Genomic DNA, 14,850 nt, shown 5'->3' with positions numbered 1-14,850 from the left:
GGCCACAGTATAATAAGCAAAGCATGTAAAAACAAAGTAAAACATAACATGTAAGAGTATCAACATGGGGAGAGAGCCGGCTGCTCCAAACCTAAGATGCATGTAGTCATAGCACCATCTAGTGGAAAACGTTTTAACTGAAATATGGAACATCTTATACATTCAAGAACTAAAAGAATGTAAGGTAACTCAAAAGAATATATGCAGAGGAAGATCAGGAGTATAGGGGTGAGTATAGAAGGCACATTGCACAGGGTAGAACCACCTCACCCAGAATGGTCAATTGAGACAAGAAACGTCCCGAGTCCTCAGACCTGTGGCATCGGTCTTTTACAGCGCACCCAATCATCCGCCTCCCGAGACGAGAAAAAGACGGTTCTGTCCCCATCTACAACTCTCAGAGGCACCGGATACGTCATGGAGTATGGGATTTCCAGCTCACGGAGACATCGATTCACAGCCGTGAAGGAGGCGCGTTTCTTCTGGAGATCAGCAGAGAAATCCGGGAAGATGGATACACGGGCTCCATTATAGGTGATGTCTTGCAGCTTTCTCGCCAGACGCAGAACCAGATGACGATCATTATAATTAAGCATTCTGGCTAGTAGGGGCCGCGGCGGAGATCCCGGTGGTAGCGGTCTAGTCGAAACTCTATGAGCCCGCTCAACAGCAAAAGCAGCAGAAAACGGGGCATTAGGGAACAAGTCTCTGTGCCAGTTTTCCACAAATTTGCCAGGATCTGCTCCCTCAGAACGTTCAGGCAGGCCAATAAATCTCAGATTATTTCACCTAAGGCGGTTTTCTAGATCATCAGCCTTCTCCTTCCACGCCTCAGAAGATTTCTCAAGAGCAGTTATAGCAGCAGGCATAGGAGCTGTTCTATCCTCTATATCTGAGATACGGTCCTCGGCATGACGGACCCTCTCTCTCAAGTTCTGGAAGTCCTGTCTCAATAGACTTATGTCAATCTTCACCTCCTCTAACATACCTGTTAAGGAGGCTTTGCATCCGGTTATAGCCGCCAGCAGCTCCCGCATCGTGGGCTCCACAGGTTCTACCTGCACATCTCCTGCATCGTGCTGGTGGTCAGAGGAGTGATGCTGCCAAGTAGGGTCCTGTGGCAGGCGGGAGCTCTGCTGGGCAGAGGAGCCGGTGCCATCTTGGCCGAGCGCGCGGGCATAAGTTTGCAGCCTTTCCGTCCCGGCGGGTGTTTTGTTGGGGCACATGTCGGCCTTCCGGGTGGCGGAGCGGGATCTGAGACGCTGCGGTAAGCTGGGGGAAGCTAGGATGATGTCAGGATAGCAGGAGACAGGGGACTCTGCACGGAGCTACCGCTACATGCGACCTTCCGCTCCAGCGCTCAAGCCACGCCCCGTTTTTTTTTTTTTTATTTAAATCGGATTTTTTACAATAAACTGCTTTTTGAGGAAAATATTTTACCATCCAAAGGTTCTTCCATCATGAGATAAAGCCGAGTTGTTTAACTCAGTAGAATAAAGGCTGTATATGTGTAACATTCCCAATGCCATGCTCTTCCAGGAGGTTTCTGTAGGATTTGTGCGCAGTTTCTCTCCTATATTATCACTTACGCAGTTCTCAAAACTCCCAGCCTCTTCTTCACAGCAAAAATGTTACAACATGAACAGAGTTGAGAAAAAGACCTTAATCCTATTGTTCTACAAACCTATGAATACAGGAACCCCTTCAGTGCCAAGTCCAAGAAGTTAGACAATATGTTTCTGATTGTTTGAGGTGGAATAGATCTGCACAACACAAGAAGAATGTGAATCTAAGTGTGAGGAGGAGGAGATGATGATGATGACGATGAAGATAACAAGTGAACTACAGAGGACAGCAGGGACAGTAGTATTTAAGTTTTTCATGTGTTCTTAAAATATATATATATATTTTGTTTAGCCAAATTAGTTAACAAACATGGATGTTTGTTTAACCCCTTAGTGACCGCCGATACGGCTTTTTACGGCGGTCACTAAGGGTCCTTATTCTGCTGCCATCAGCTTTTTACGGCGATGGCAGAGAATAAGGCTGCGGGGCTGGGACGGCCCCCACCCCATCCCCCCAGCTACCGGAGGTAGCTGAGGGGTTGGGGCAGTGTGTGGGGTCCGTCCCCCCCCCCCCTAACCGACGATCGCCGCTATTAACGTTATAGCGGCGGCCGTCGGTAAAGGGGATTACCGGTGCTGCCGCCGCCTTTCATCTCCCCCCGCCGTGAATCTACGATGAAATAAGTGTCCCCCAGACCTCAGATCAGCCCCCCCTAGTAGGGCGATCACTAACACCCCTCCCCCGGTGGCCATCATTTCCAAGATGGCCGCCGCCATCGCTGTGAACCGACTAATGTCTGTTCACAGCGATGGAAAAGTTAAAATGAATGAAAGCCCCATGCTCTCCGCCACCGGAGGTAGCGGAGAGCATGGGGCAGTCATCGGGGACCCCCCTGTGGGGTCCCGGTACAAGCGATCAGCGGTATATACTATATACCGCTGATCGCTTGTACCATGTGCTCCCGGCTTTTTTTATCCCCTGTCACCATGAATGATTGGTGACAGGGGATAAAAAGTGATGTCCCCCCACCACCCAAGTCGCCCCCCACCCCCCCTGTCACCCCCGTCCCCCAGTCACCCCCCCTTTCTCATATACTCACCTGATCCTGGAGCTCCTTCCTCCTCGGTGTCCTGGCTGGTTATGAAGTGCGCATGCGCTTCACAACCAGCCAACTCTGAAAATTTAAAGTGACAGAGACCAATTTGGTCTCTGTCACTGAACTATGATTACTGAGATAGAAAATATCACAGTAAACATAGTAATACAGTGAAAATGAATATGTAAAGTACAAAAAGTGACATATAAAACACACTTTTTATTATAGTAATAATTGATTTACTCCCAAATTACCCCTAACCCCTCCCCAGATTACCCGTAACCACCGCACGTTGCCCGTAACCACCGCACGTTGCCCGTAACCACCGCAAATTGCCAGTGACCCCCTCCAGATTGCCCGTAACCACCCCAAATTACATGTACCCACCCCAGATTACCTATAAGCACTTTAGTTTATCAGTAACAATCCCAGATTGTCTGTAACCCTTCCAGGTTGCACATAACCCCCCCAGGTTCCCCGTAATCATGCCAGATTACATGTAACCCCCCAGATTGCACGTAACCACCGCGCGTTGCCTCTGACCACGCCACGTCGCCTCTGACCGCGCCACGCCGCCTCTGACCACCACAAATTGCCAATGACCCCCTCCAGATTGCGGTGCCCATGTCAGATTACAGGTACCCACCCCAGATTGCCTATAAGAACTTTAGTTTATCCGTAACCACCCCACATTGCCCGTATCCACCCCAGATTGTCTGTAAGCACTGCAGGTTGCCCGTAACCAGCCCACGTTGCCCGTAACCAGCCCACGTTGCCCGTAACCACAGCAGGTTGCTCGTGACCACCACACGTTGCCCGTGACCACCACACGTTGTTCGTAACCACCCCAGATTACCTGTAATCTCATTTTTTTTATTTTAGTAACTGCGCTATTCTAATAACCATTACTAGCTGCGGTTTTGCTCCTGTAAATTGGCGCTCCTTCCCTTCTGAGCCCTGCTGTGTGCCCATACAGTGGTTTATGCCCACATATGGGGTATCGTTGTACTCAGGAGAACCTGCGTTACAGATTTTGGGGTACGTTTTCTCTCCTGTTCCTCGTCAAATTGAGAAATTTCAAACTAAACCAACATATTATTGGAAAAATTCGAGTTTTTCATTTTTACTGGCCAATTTTGAATACTTTCCTCTAATACCTGTGGGGTAAAAAAGGTCACCACACCCCAAGATGAATTCTTTGAGGGGTGCACTTTCCAAAATGGGGTGACTTTTGGGGGGGGGGGTTCTATTCTGCGGACACTACAGGGGCTCTGCAAACGCACCTGGTGCTCAGAAACTTCTTCAGCAAAATCTGCATTGAAAAAGCTAATTGGCGCTCCTTCCCTTCTGAGCCCTCCTGTGTGCCCATGCAGTGGTTTATGCCCACATATGGGGTACCATTGTACTCAGGAGAACCTGCGTTACAGATTTTGGGGTACTTTTTTCCTCTTATTCCTCATAAAATTGAGAAATTTCAAACTAAAAGAACATAATATTGGAAAAATTTGAGTTTTTCATTTTTACTGTCTTCTTTTGAATACTTTCCTCTAACTCCTGTGGGGTCAAAATGGTCACCACACACCAAGATGAATTCTTTGAGGGGTGCACTTTCCAAAATGGGGTGACTTATGGGGGGTTTTCTCTCTGCTGACACTACAGGGGCTCTGCAAACGCACCCGGCGCTCGGAAACTTCTTCAGCAAAACTTGCATTGGAAAAGCTAATTGGCGCTCCCTTCCTTCTGAGCCCTGCTGTGCGCCCATACAGTGGTTTAAGCCCACATATGGGGTACCGTTGTACTCAAGAGAACCTGCATTACAAATTTTGGGGTGCTTTTTGTCTCATATTCCTTTTGAAAATGAGAAACTTTAATCTAAACGTATATATTATTGGAAAATTTAAATTTTCCATTTTTTTACTGCCTAATTGTGAATACTTTCCTCCAGCCCCTGTAGGGTTAAAATGTTCCATTATACCCCTAGATTAATTCTTTAAGGTGTGTAGTTTCCAAAATGGGGTCACTTATGGGGGTTTTCAGGATACCAGACTTCTAAATCCATTTAAAAAAAAGAACTGGTCCCTAAAAAAAATCAGTTTTGGAAACTTTCACAAAAATGTGATAATTTGCTGATAAATTTCTAAGCCCCGTAACACCCTAAAAAAGTAAAATATGTTTACCAAATTATGCCAGAATAAAGAAGACATATCGGTAATGTGACTTAGTAACTAATTTATGTGCTACGACTTTCTTTTTTTAGAAGCAGAGAATTTCAAAGTTCATAAAATGCTAATTTTTTAAATTTTTCATGATATTTTGATGTTTTTCACAAAAAAACACACAAAGTAGTGACTAAATTTTGCCACTAACATAAAGTGCCATATGTGATGAAAAAACAATCTCAGAATGGCTAGCATATGTTACAGCATCACTGAGCTATAAGAGCATAAAGTGAGACAGGTCAGATTTTGAAAAATTAGCTTGGTCATTAAGGCCCAAACTAGCTGCAGCACGAAGGGGTTAAGCAAATAACGTACGCTGTAATGTTGTTATTGTTTCAGTTAAATAAATCTATTTAAATTGTTATGGTCAGGATTATTTTTCTCCTTCCTAAGTACAACAGAACAGTGGTGTCCAAATATAAATGATTAACCCATTAAACTGGGGAGAAAAAAAAGGAATATAAAAAGTGATTCTAAAAATCTTCATCTACTTGCATGTTAAAATAGCAAGAACTAGTTTGGGTAAAAAAACCTTTGACTTAAATCACTAATTTAAAATCAAGCCTTACTGTCTAGTGATTAAAATCATGATTTAAATCAGTCAAATTTAAATCAAATCCACCCTGGCCGTTACCCTAGAAAACGTATACTGGTTTACCCCGGCAGCCGGTCACAATGTAATAGGGTCACTGAGAAGACAAGGGTCCCAGAAACACCTGATCTAGGGTGACACCTCCAGGGTCCCAGCACCCAGATGCACCGCGCCCCCCCCCATATATGGTGACACCTCCAGGGTCCCAGCACCCCCTCCCCCTAGTATATGGTGACACCCTAACCCTCCCCCTCTGAATTTCTTATGTATTCCGAACAATACTACAAAAGCCCCTAAGAAACCTATCACGGGGGGGGGGGGGGTTCATTTATAGTAAAACTGACGGGATTCAGCCTCCGTGTCATACTGGCAGTCTATGGGAGGCTCACGTGGGAGAATGGACATTCCGACAGTTTTACTCCGTGTGAATGGTGCCTAACGCAGTGGGGCTCAAGCTGTCACCATCACTTCTGTCACCAATGCGGTGAATAGTCACTCTCTTTGGGGCTCGAGTACCAAATGTTTCAACCCAATTTTTTTTAACGGTTTTAGCATTTTGAAATTTCCAATACTCTTAAAATCTATTTTCTTTAATCTGTATTTGAATTATCTGCCATTATGGGTTCTCTGAATTATCTTAAAAGTAAACAGATTTGGGGGAGATTTATCTGTGAAACCATCTCGGCTTCACTTTACACCATGTTTGATAAATCTCCCTCCTTTAGAGCCCTATTACACATACCGTCCCACCTAATTTTAGAGCACCAGTATGATAAAACCTCCAAGGTCCGAGCCCCCCCCCCCGATATATATGGTGACACCACCAGGGTCACTACTTACCCTGTATCTCCATAGAAGATGCCTCCATATCAGCCTGTGAAACAGAAACAAGATAAGTATGAGAGGTCGAGCAAAGGAGCAACTAAGAAAATACATTTCTATTTTTCCTTCCATTGTGTAGGACTATACAGACTTGGGAAGGAGGAATCCTATAGCCAGTATTATACCAGCAGTTCTGTGCTATCAAAGACTTCAGAAGAGAAGGATTTCGGGGTAATGATTTCTGACGCCTCACAATGGTATTCTAGGCTGTTTATATATGTATAAATATAAAACGATACATATACACAGCCCAGCATACAATACATATACACAGCCCAGTATAATATTATATACACACACACATACAGTGGTACCTCGGTTCTCAAACTTAATTGGTTCCGAAAGGCAGTTTGAAAACCGAGCAGTGTCTTCCCATAGGAAATAATGTAAATGTGATGAATTGGTTCCAGCAGCCACCAATAATTACCTACAATACTCATTTATTACACTGATAAGTATATAGTGCTGCTCTGTACTGTAGTGATTATACTTCACACTGTACAGGACATTAAACATAAGAAATGTCCATCAGAACCAGCAATTATAGTACAGTAGTCACCAACTCCTCACCCATCCTTTACTGTATAGCGTCCCCCCCCATCCAAACACTAATGTATGGGAGATGGTGGTGCACTGCCTGTACTACTACTGCACTGTATATGCACTCCAGCACTGTACTATATGTGAAGCCTCACCACTGCTTAACTCGCCAGGTACAACCAACCATCCATGCTCGCAAAAACATTCGAAAAATGTTAGAAAACCGAGCAAAGTTCGAATTCCAAACACTACTTCTGGGTAAATTTTCGTTCGAATACCAAGCAGTTCGAGTTCCAAAGCGTATGAAAACCGAGGTATTACTATAATTATATATATATATATATATATATATATATATATATATATATATATATTTACATATACACACACACAAATATATACATACACACACAAAATACATACACAGTGGTTTGCAATAAATTAGAACAAAAAAAATTTTTTTTTTTAGTATTTCAAATTTGAAAAAGTGACCTCACATATTCTATAGAGTCATTACATACAGAGTGAACTTTTTCAAGCGTTTATTTCTGTTCAAGTTGATTATGGATTACAGCAAATAAAAACCCAAGTCAGTATTTCAGAAAATTAGAATAATTAACCCAAAACCCCTGCATTGGCTTCCTAAGTGTTATAAAAGGTCCCTTAGTCTGGTTCAGTATGCAACACAACCATGGGGAAGACTGCTGACAGACAGATGTCCAGAAGGCAGTCATTCACACACTCCACAAGGAGGGGAAGCCACAAAAGGTCATTGCTAAAGAAGCTGGCTGTTCTCAGGGTGCTGTATCAAAGCAGATTAATGGAAAGTTGAGTGGAAGGAAAAAGTGTGGTAGAAAAAGGAGCACAAGCAACCGGGAGAACCGCAGTCTTACAGGATTGTAACCAAAATGCCATTTAATACCATGGGAGAGATTCACAAAGAGTGGCCTGCTGCTGGAGTCAGTGCTTCAAAAGCCACAAGCACATGCAGGACATGGGCTACAAGTGTTACATCCCATGTGTCCCTCCTGACCAATAAACAAGGCCAGAAGAGTCTTATCTGGGCCAAGGAGAAGAAGAACTGGACTGCTGATCAGTGATCCAAGGGGCTGATCTCAGATGGAAGTAAATTCTGCATTTCATTTGGAAATCTCAGTCCCAGAGTCTGGAGGAAGAGTGGACAGGCTGCACACAATCCAAGCTGCTGGAGGAAGAGTGGGAAGTTTCCACAATCAGTGATGGTTTGGGGAGCCATCTGCTGGTGGAGCTTCACTGGGTTTCATCAACACCAAAGTCACCGCTGCCGTCTACCAGGACATCTTAGAGCTCTTCATGCTTCCCTCTGCTGGAAAGATTTTTTGGAGATGGAATGTTCATCTTCCAGCAGGATTTGGCACCTGTCCACACGGCCAAAAATCCCAATCCCTGGTTTACTAACCATCACTGGGCTTGATTGGCCAGCAAACTCGCCAGACCTTAACCCCATAGAGAATTTATGGGGTGTTGCCAAGAGGAAGATGAAAGACACCAGACCCAACAATGCAGACGAGCTGAAGGCCGCTATCACAGCAACCTGGGCTTCACTAACCCCTGTGCAGTGCCATCAGCTGATCGCCTCCATGCCACATTGATGCCGTCATTCATGCAGAAGGTGCCCGACAAAGTATTGGGGGACTTTACTGTACAGACTTTTCATTTGGTCGACATTTCTGTGTTAAAAACTTTTTTCAATTGGTTTTATATAATATTCTTATTTTCTGAAATGCTGACTTTTGGGTTTTTCTTGGCTGTAATCCATAATCATTAACTTTAACAGAAATAAACACTTGAAAAAGTTCTCTCTGTATGTAATGACTCTATTGCTTCTCAATTCCAGTCCTCACCAACAGGTCATGTTTTGAGAATTCCCTTGGTAATGCACAGGTGATAAAATTTGTGGGTATATTAATTTATTGCAAACCACTGTGTGTGTGTGTGTGTGTCTGTATATACGTGTGTGTGTATATATTACATATACATACATACACACACACACACACACACACACACACACACAGTGGTACCTCGGTTTTCGGACGCTTTGGATTTCAAACTGCTTGGTTCTCAAACTTTTTTTCCCCCTGATGTGGCGCCCGGTACTCGAACGTCTGCTTGGAACTGGAATGCGCAAATGTTTATGTGATAGTGTGCGTGTGTGTAAGGGGGGTCAGGTTGGGTAGTGTGTGTGTGTGTGTGTGTGTGGGGGGAAATACAGGAATCCTGTACAGTATGCGTATGGTACAGTACCTGTTGCTGAGGAGGGTACAGTATGGGTTACATATTGCCTGTTCTTTCTTCTAGATTGTATACAGTGTAGAGCACAGTACAGGAGCAGGATCCCTGGCAGTGTGAATCATCTCCCATCCCTTACAGTGCTGAGGTTGGGGTGCACTATAGAGGATGAGAGAGGAGTTGGTGCACTACGGTACCTGTAGTTGCTGAGGTCTGATCAGTACTGTACTGTATTTTTACTGGGCTTTTTTGTGGTACAGTACAGTACTTATACCATCATTATGCCACCTAAGAAACAGGATAAAAAGGATGGAAAAAGGGAAACAGTCAGAACAATTACTGAGTTAAAAAGAACTTGTTGCCAAGTTTGAGCGAGTGTGTGTGCGAATTAGTGGTCACTCAGTATGGCATGGCTACATCGACAATATCCACAATACTGAAACAAAAAGATGCCATTAAAGAAGTGGATGTAGCCAAAGGAGTAACAACACTAACCCCTTCCCGTCAGCAATCTGTATATATACCCAGTGCAGTAGGAATGTATATATATGTTCCGGACACGGACGGGGCTTCTGATGTGAGTGGGATAGCTGCAGTGAGAGCGATCCCTCTTACATCAGTGTATCCGGGGGCCAGAGGGGATGAGAGGCGATCCCGCAGCTGACTCTCATTAACCCCTTAAATGCCGTGATCTAAAGCGATTGCAGCGTTTAAGGTGCTCAGTGACAGATCAAGCATCTGTCACCGAGTGATCGGGAGTTGTGGGGGTCCCGATTGCATGTGCCGACAGGTGGGGGTAAGCTCCTTACCTCTGTCCTGTCAGATCGGCGATCAATGTATAAAGTCTGCTCTCAGGCAGGCTCTATTCATAGATCGCCAATAACACTGATCTATGCTATGCTATGGCATAGCATAGATCAGTACATGCAATCTTAATGATTGCATATTTTACAGTAAATGAAAGTGTGTAAGAAAAAGGAAAAAGTGTAATAGAAAACGGTTCACACGTACAGACTCACAGCGTAAATATCGCTGCGAGTCTGGCAGGTCCTTGCAGATCCCAGTAACTGCATACTCACAGCCGTATGTAATGCAGCCACCCCTCAACCCCTTCCTCTGCTCCCGCAGTGTATATGCATTACCTCTCTCCTGCAAGGGGTCCCCGCGTCTTGCTCTGCCACCCAGCCAATCAGAGGCTGGGCAACACACTGATTGGCTGGGCGGCAGAGCAGGACGCCAGGACCCCGTGCAGGAGAGAGGTAATGTATATACACTGCGGGAGTCGGGCGGGAGCGGAGGAAGAGGTTCAGAGGGCGGCTGCATTACATACTCGAGTATGTAGTTACTGGGATCTGCAAGGACCTGCCAGACTCGCAGCGAGATTTACGCTGCAAGACTGTACGTGTGAACAGACCCTAAAAGTATTAAAGACCCCTTATAACTCCCCAATAAAAGTTTAAAAGACCCCCTTGCCCATTATAAAAATATAAAATAAATAAACATATTACATATTGTAACGTGCGGAATTGTCCTATTAAAATATAACATTATTGTTTCCACGCGGTTAACGGCGCAAAAACAGGAAAAAAAAAAAGCATCAGGATTGCTGATTTTATTAAACTATATAATCACAAAAAAAAAATAAAAAAATAAAAATCTAAATTTTTTTGCTACACCACTAAGATATTAATAAAAACTAGAGATCGTGGTGCAAAAAAATGGCACCCCGAACAGCCCTATAGGTGGAAAAATAAAAGCGCTATGGCTCTTAGAAGGTGGGGAGGAACATTGCGTTAATCTGACCCGGACTTTTGTGCATCAAAGGGCTCTGTCTTGAAGGGGTTAACAAAGCAAAGGCCTGAGACAATGGAGGAGATCATTACTGGTGTGGATAGAGGAAAAACAGCTAGCAGTGTTCCAGAGGCCATGATCAGTCACACTGCAAGTGTATGCCCATCTAACTAGAGACACTCCTGGGACAAGTGCTGAACACGAATCAAATATCAATAGTAAAAGAGATTTTAAGAAACAGATTTTATTTAGCAAAAGTCTTTCTACCTGATAAGGCTAGGTGATGTGATTTTACCTGTTGCCACCGTACCTGTGGGACTACACAACATTTTATATAATATTGACTATTGAGATTATATATATATATATTTTACACACACACACACACAGGTCTCTGAATTAGAAGGTGATAAGAAGATGATCAGAGTGTGTGACAAAGATGGTCTGGTAGGAAGAAAGGAAAGTGAACTCTCGCTCACAATGATAATTTCCAGGAACTCTGATACATGTTACGTTTGCAATACTTGAATACACTGCGCATGACTAATAACGCCCCTGAATTTTGTCTATAAAAGCTAAGACAAACCAATAAAGAGGGAGCTTCCCAACTTATATTACTGATACATACATCAGCTGTCTGTCTGATTTTAGGCTTGTAAGCAGAACTGCAGCTGCTAACTCTCAATTAGGAACCATCCTATCCTGGGGAGTGTCTGAAAAAAGAAAAAAGTTAACCAGCTTGGGCTCCTGAACAGGAACCGGACCACCTGAAAACTTAGACTAGAGAGACGGGATGCAGTGATTCATCCATCATCAGACGCACAGATATATCTGGCCAGGTAAGAAAAAACTTTTTTCTTACGTACTTTCTATGTCTCAAGTATTGGGTCTATCTAGACCTGTCCTCTGTGTTCTCTATATGCTTACAATGTCGGGTCTAATTTGTTAGACAAAACTCTGTACCCCAGGACAGGATAAGGTTAAAGTGTTGCGTTGCCGTCACAAACTGTTGTGTGATTGAGATAAATCTACTAACAGCTTATGCTGAATCAGGGAATGGGATTGCCAAACTTAACCACTTCTACGTCCCTTCGGGGAGGCTGTGGGAAAATGCTTAACAGAGAAATCCGGTGAAAATCTTTATTAAAGTAATGTATTGCTCCCCAAAAGTTATACAAATCCCCAATAGACACTTATTACTGGAAATGCTTATAAAAGTACTTTTTTCCCTGCACTTACTACTGCATCAAGGCTTCACTTCCTGGATAACATGGTGGCGTCACAACCTGACTCCCAAAGCTGTGCGGCTATGGCTGCTGGAGAGGATAATGGCAGTAGGACACAGGACACTGGAGGGACACTGAGCGTCCCTCTACCATCATCCTCTCCAGCAGCCACAGCCCCTACAGCTCTGGGAGTCGGGTCGTGACATCACCATGTTATCCAGGAAGTGACATCACCATGTTATCCAGGAAGTGAAGCCTTGATGCAGGGAAAAAAGTACTTTTATAAGCATTTCCCGTAATAAGTGTGTATTGGGGATTTGTATAACTTTTGGGGGGCAATACTTTAATAAAAATTTTTGCTGGACTTCTGCTTTAACTCTGGTAATTCAACGTCACATAAGATCCCTGGCCTGTGATGCGTAAAGCTCTTCCCTTGAATCCCTAGTGGACTGGGGCGAGCAATGTGTCTGAGGGGAATAACGGGATCGGTTAGAAAGTACAAGTATTGTGAAATAAGGCATGGTAAAAGTGTCCTAGTTATAATAAGAAGGTATAGATTGCACAAACAGTAGGCACATAGAGCTTGGAGTGAACGGGTTCCTGAAGCACAGAATAACTTTGTCCAAATGATAGTGGAAACAATACTTGTATTCGCCTTGTGGATTGGATACAGGGTATACAACAGATGCTGTAAAGTCGGGTCGGTAGACCCGTGGAATATTTTTGCCCCCTAGGAGGAAGACAATGAGGAAAGGAGTAGACCCACTGTTAGCGGCTGCCTACTAACAAGACCTAGATAGGTCTGGAAGGCCCCCCAATAAGCTACCTAGGGCCGAGATGTGAGAATCGGACAAATATTCACAAAAAAAAGAGGAACCCACCATCCCCAGAGGAGGTCTATGGGAAATTAAGAGATATAGTTAGAGACAGGCATGATCAGATGCTGTACAAGACCTAAAGCAAATATTGCAAAAAAAAAATCAATCAATCAAGGGACAAGCATGCCTTGATCTCCAAGAATGGGAAATGGTGAAGCTAGATAAAGTAGCGGAGGAATGTGTAAAAAAAGGATAACGTTATTACCCAAAGTATAACGTGTGGTGTATATCTGGAGAGTCAAAGTCCACACCGCCTCCTTACCAACATTGAGAGCGAATAATCCTTTCACCACTCAGATCCAGACCCCCACCAACCTAACCAATTCACCACACTTCTAACCAGCTATGTATCCAGATTTACCTTGAGAGGAGCTGAAATCTGTAACCCCCCCTTATTGCGGGTGAGAATGCCTCGGCTCTGGCTCTCTGGCCAATACCTAGGAAACTCGCTCCTGTGAACACTTATTTTGCCTTGTGGGTAGGTAACCAGGCCTACATGTAACAGACACAGGGCAAATGGGTCCTTTGAATATCCTGGAACCTTGGGGGTCAATCTAAGTACTATCCCTAGTGAGGTAGAGGACACTTTGACAACAAAGAGGGGGGATCAAGGATTAGGGTGCTTAATGGGGAGGGTGTGGAGTAGACAGAGGGAAGAGAGAGATGGGAGCCAGAGGGGCAGACAGCAAAAAGAAGAGAGTTGAGAGGATTAGGAATGTCAGGAGCGGATACGCTGAACTCCTCATGTGGGAAGTGTTAGGGCTCATGCACACTGAGCAAAAGACGAATTGAACAGGGCAATGTCTCATTGTGTTCCATGGGATTTCCGCTCTGTTGTTCACACTGAAGAATTTCCAAGCAGAATTTTCTGCCGCAGATCTGCTTTCCGCCCAAAGTAGTAACATGTCACTTCTTTTGGCAGAATCTGCTAGAGGAATCCTGTAGAAGTCAATGAGGCTTGAATTCTGCTTAAAGTTCCACTTGAATTCCGCTTGCATTTCATTAAAATTGAGCTCCTATTCTGCTCGGAGCAGAATAGAGGAGGAATTTCAAGCAGAAATTCCTAGTCTTTTGCACAGTGTGCATGAGCCCTTAAACAGAAAAATCCAGGATAATAGATGGGAAGCACAGGTACAGCTGGGTGGACATGTGCCTGTGGCCAACAAAATCCAGATGGGCAGAAAATTGTAGTGTGTGTGCCAGACCCAAGCCATATCATTATGTTGTTACCCCATTGTACCCAGTTTTTATCTGTATACAATTGACAAGACATGAAACCCCAGATCCTGCCGAAGCCAACCTTCCCCCAATGGTGGCATATAGACCTCAGATCCAGGCCAAGCCTTTGAAGTAGTTATTTGATTCAAAGTGCCCCTGACCTGATAGTAAGACCAATGCCTTTTTGGAGGTGGGCAGCCTAAATTCAAATGGTGTACAATGTCCCATGGGTAGAGATGGAAAACCTCTGTAGAATGCAGGGGCCAGATGACACTTCTTATATGCTCTTTGCCTTTACAATGAGATTATAACCGGTGCTGGCTGACCATGAAAGAGGTCATTAGACTCAGGTACGGCATATGGAGATGCTGCAGCCAGATGGTGGAGAGACGGGTGAGCTCACTGTTCGATATAGTACAGAGGGAGCTAAAGAGGTTAATAAATATGCTTGTGTCCTCCTCCTTCAGGAGTGGTTGTGTTACAGCACCGGTGTCCTCCTTCAAGAGTAGTTATTATATTACAGCACCGGTGTCCTCCTTCAAGAGTAGTTATTATATTACAGCACCGGTGT

At 44.2% G+C, this 14,850-nt stretch overlaps 1 protein-coding gene across 2 annotated transcripts in view; it reads right to left on the bottom strand.

Annotated features, from left to right (window-relative positions):
• The window catches only part of RECQL4 (RecQ like helicase 4), a 152,905-nt gene that overhangs the window by 105,792 nt on the left and 32,263 nt on the right, over positions 1-14,850 (bottom strand). For both annotated transcript variants that reach the window (XM_069946229.1, XM_069946228.1), the window contains exon 3: positions 6,314-6,347. In XM_069946229.1, the coding sequence (XP_069802330.1) occupies positions 6,314-6,347 (34 nt within the window). The remainder of the gene's footprint in view (positions 1-6,313; positions 6,348-14,850) is intronic.

This window comes from Dendropsophus ebraccatus, chromosome 11 (genome assembly GCF_027789765.1).
Source record: "Dendropsophus ebraccatus isolate aDenEbr1 chromosome 11, aDenEbr1.pat, whole genome shotgun sequence".
NCBI lineage: Eukaryota > Metazoa > Chordata > Amphibia > Anura > Hylidae > Dendropsophus > Dendropsophus ebraccatus.
Note: the sequence above shows the minus strand (reverse complement) of the source record. Positions and strands in the feature narration are given on the sequence as shown.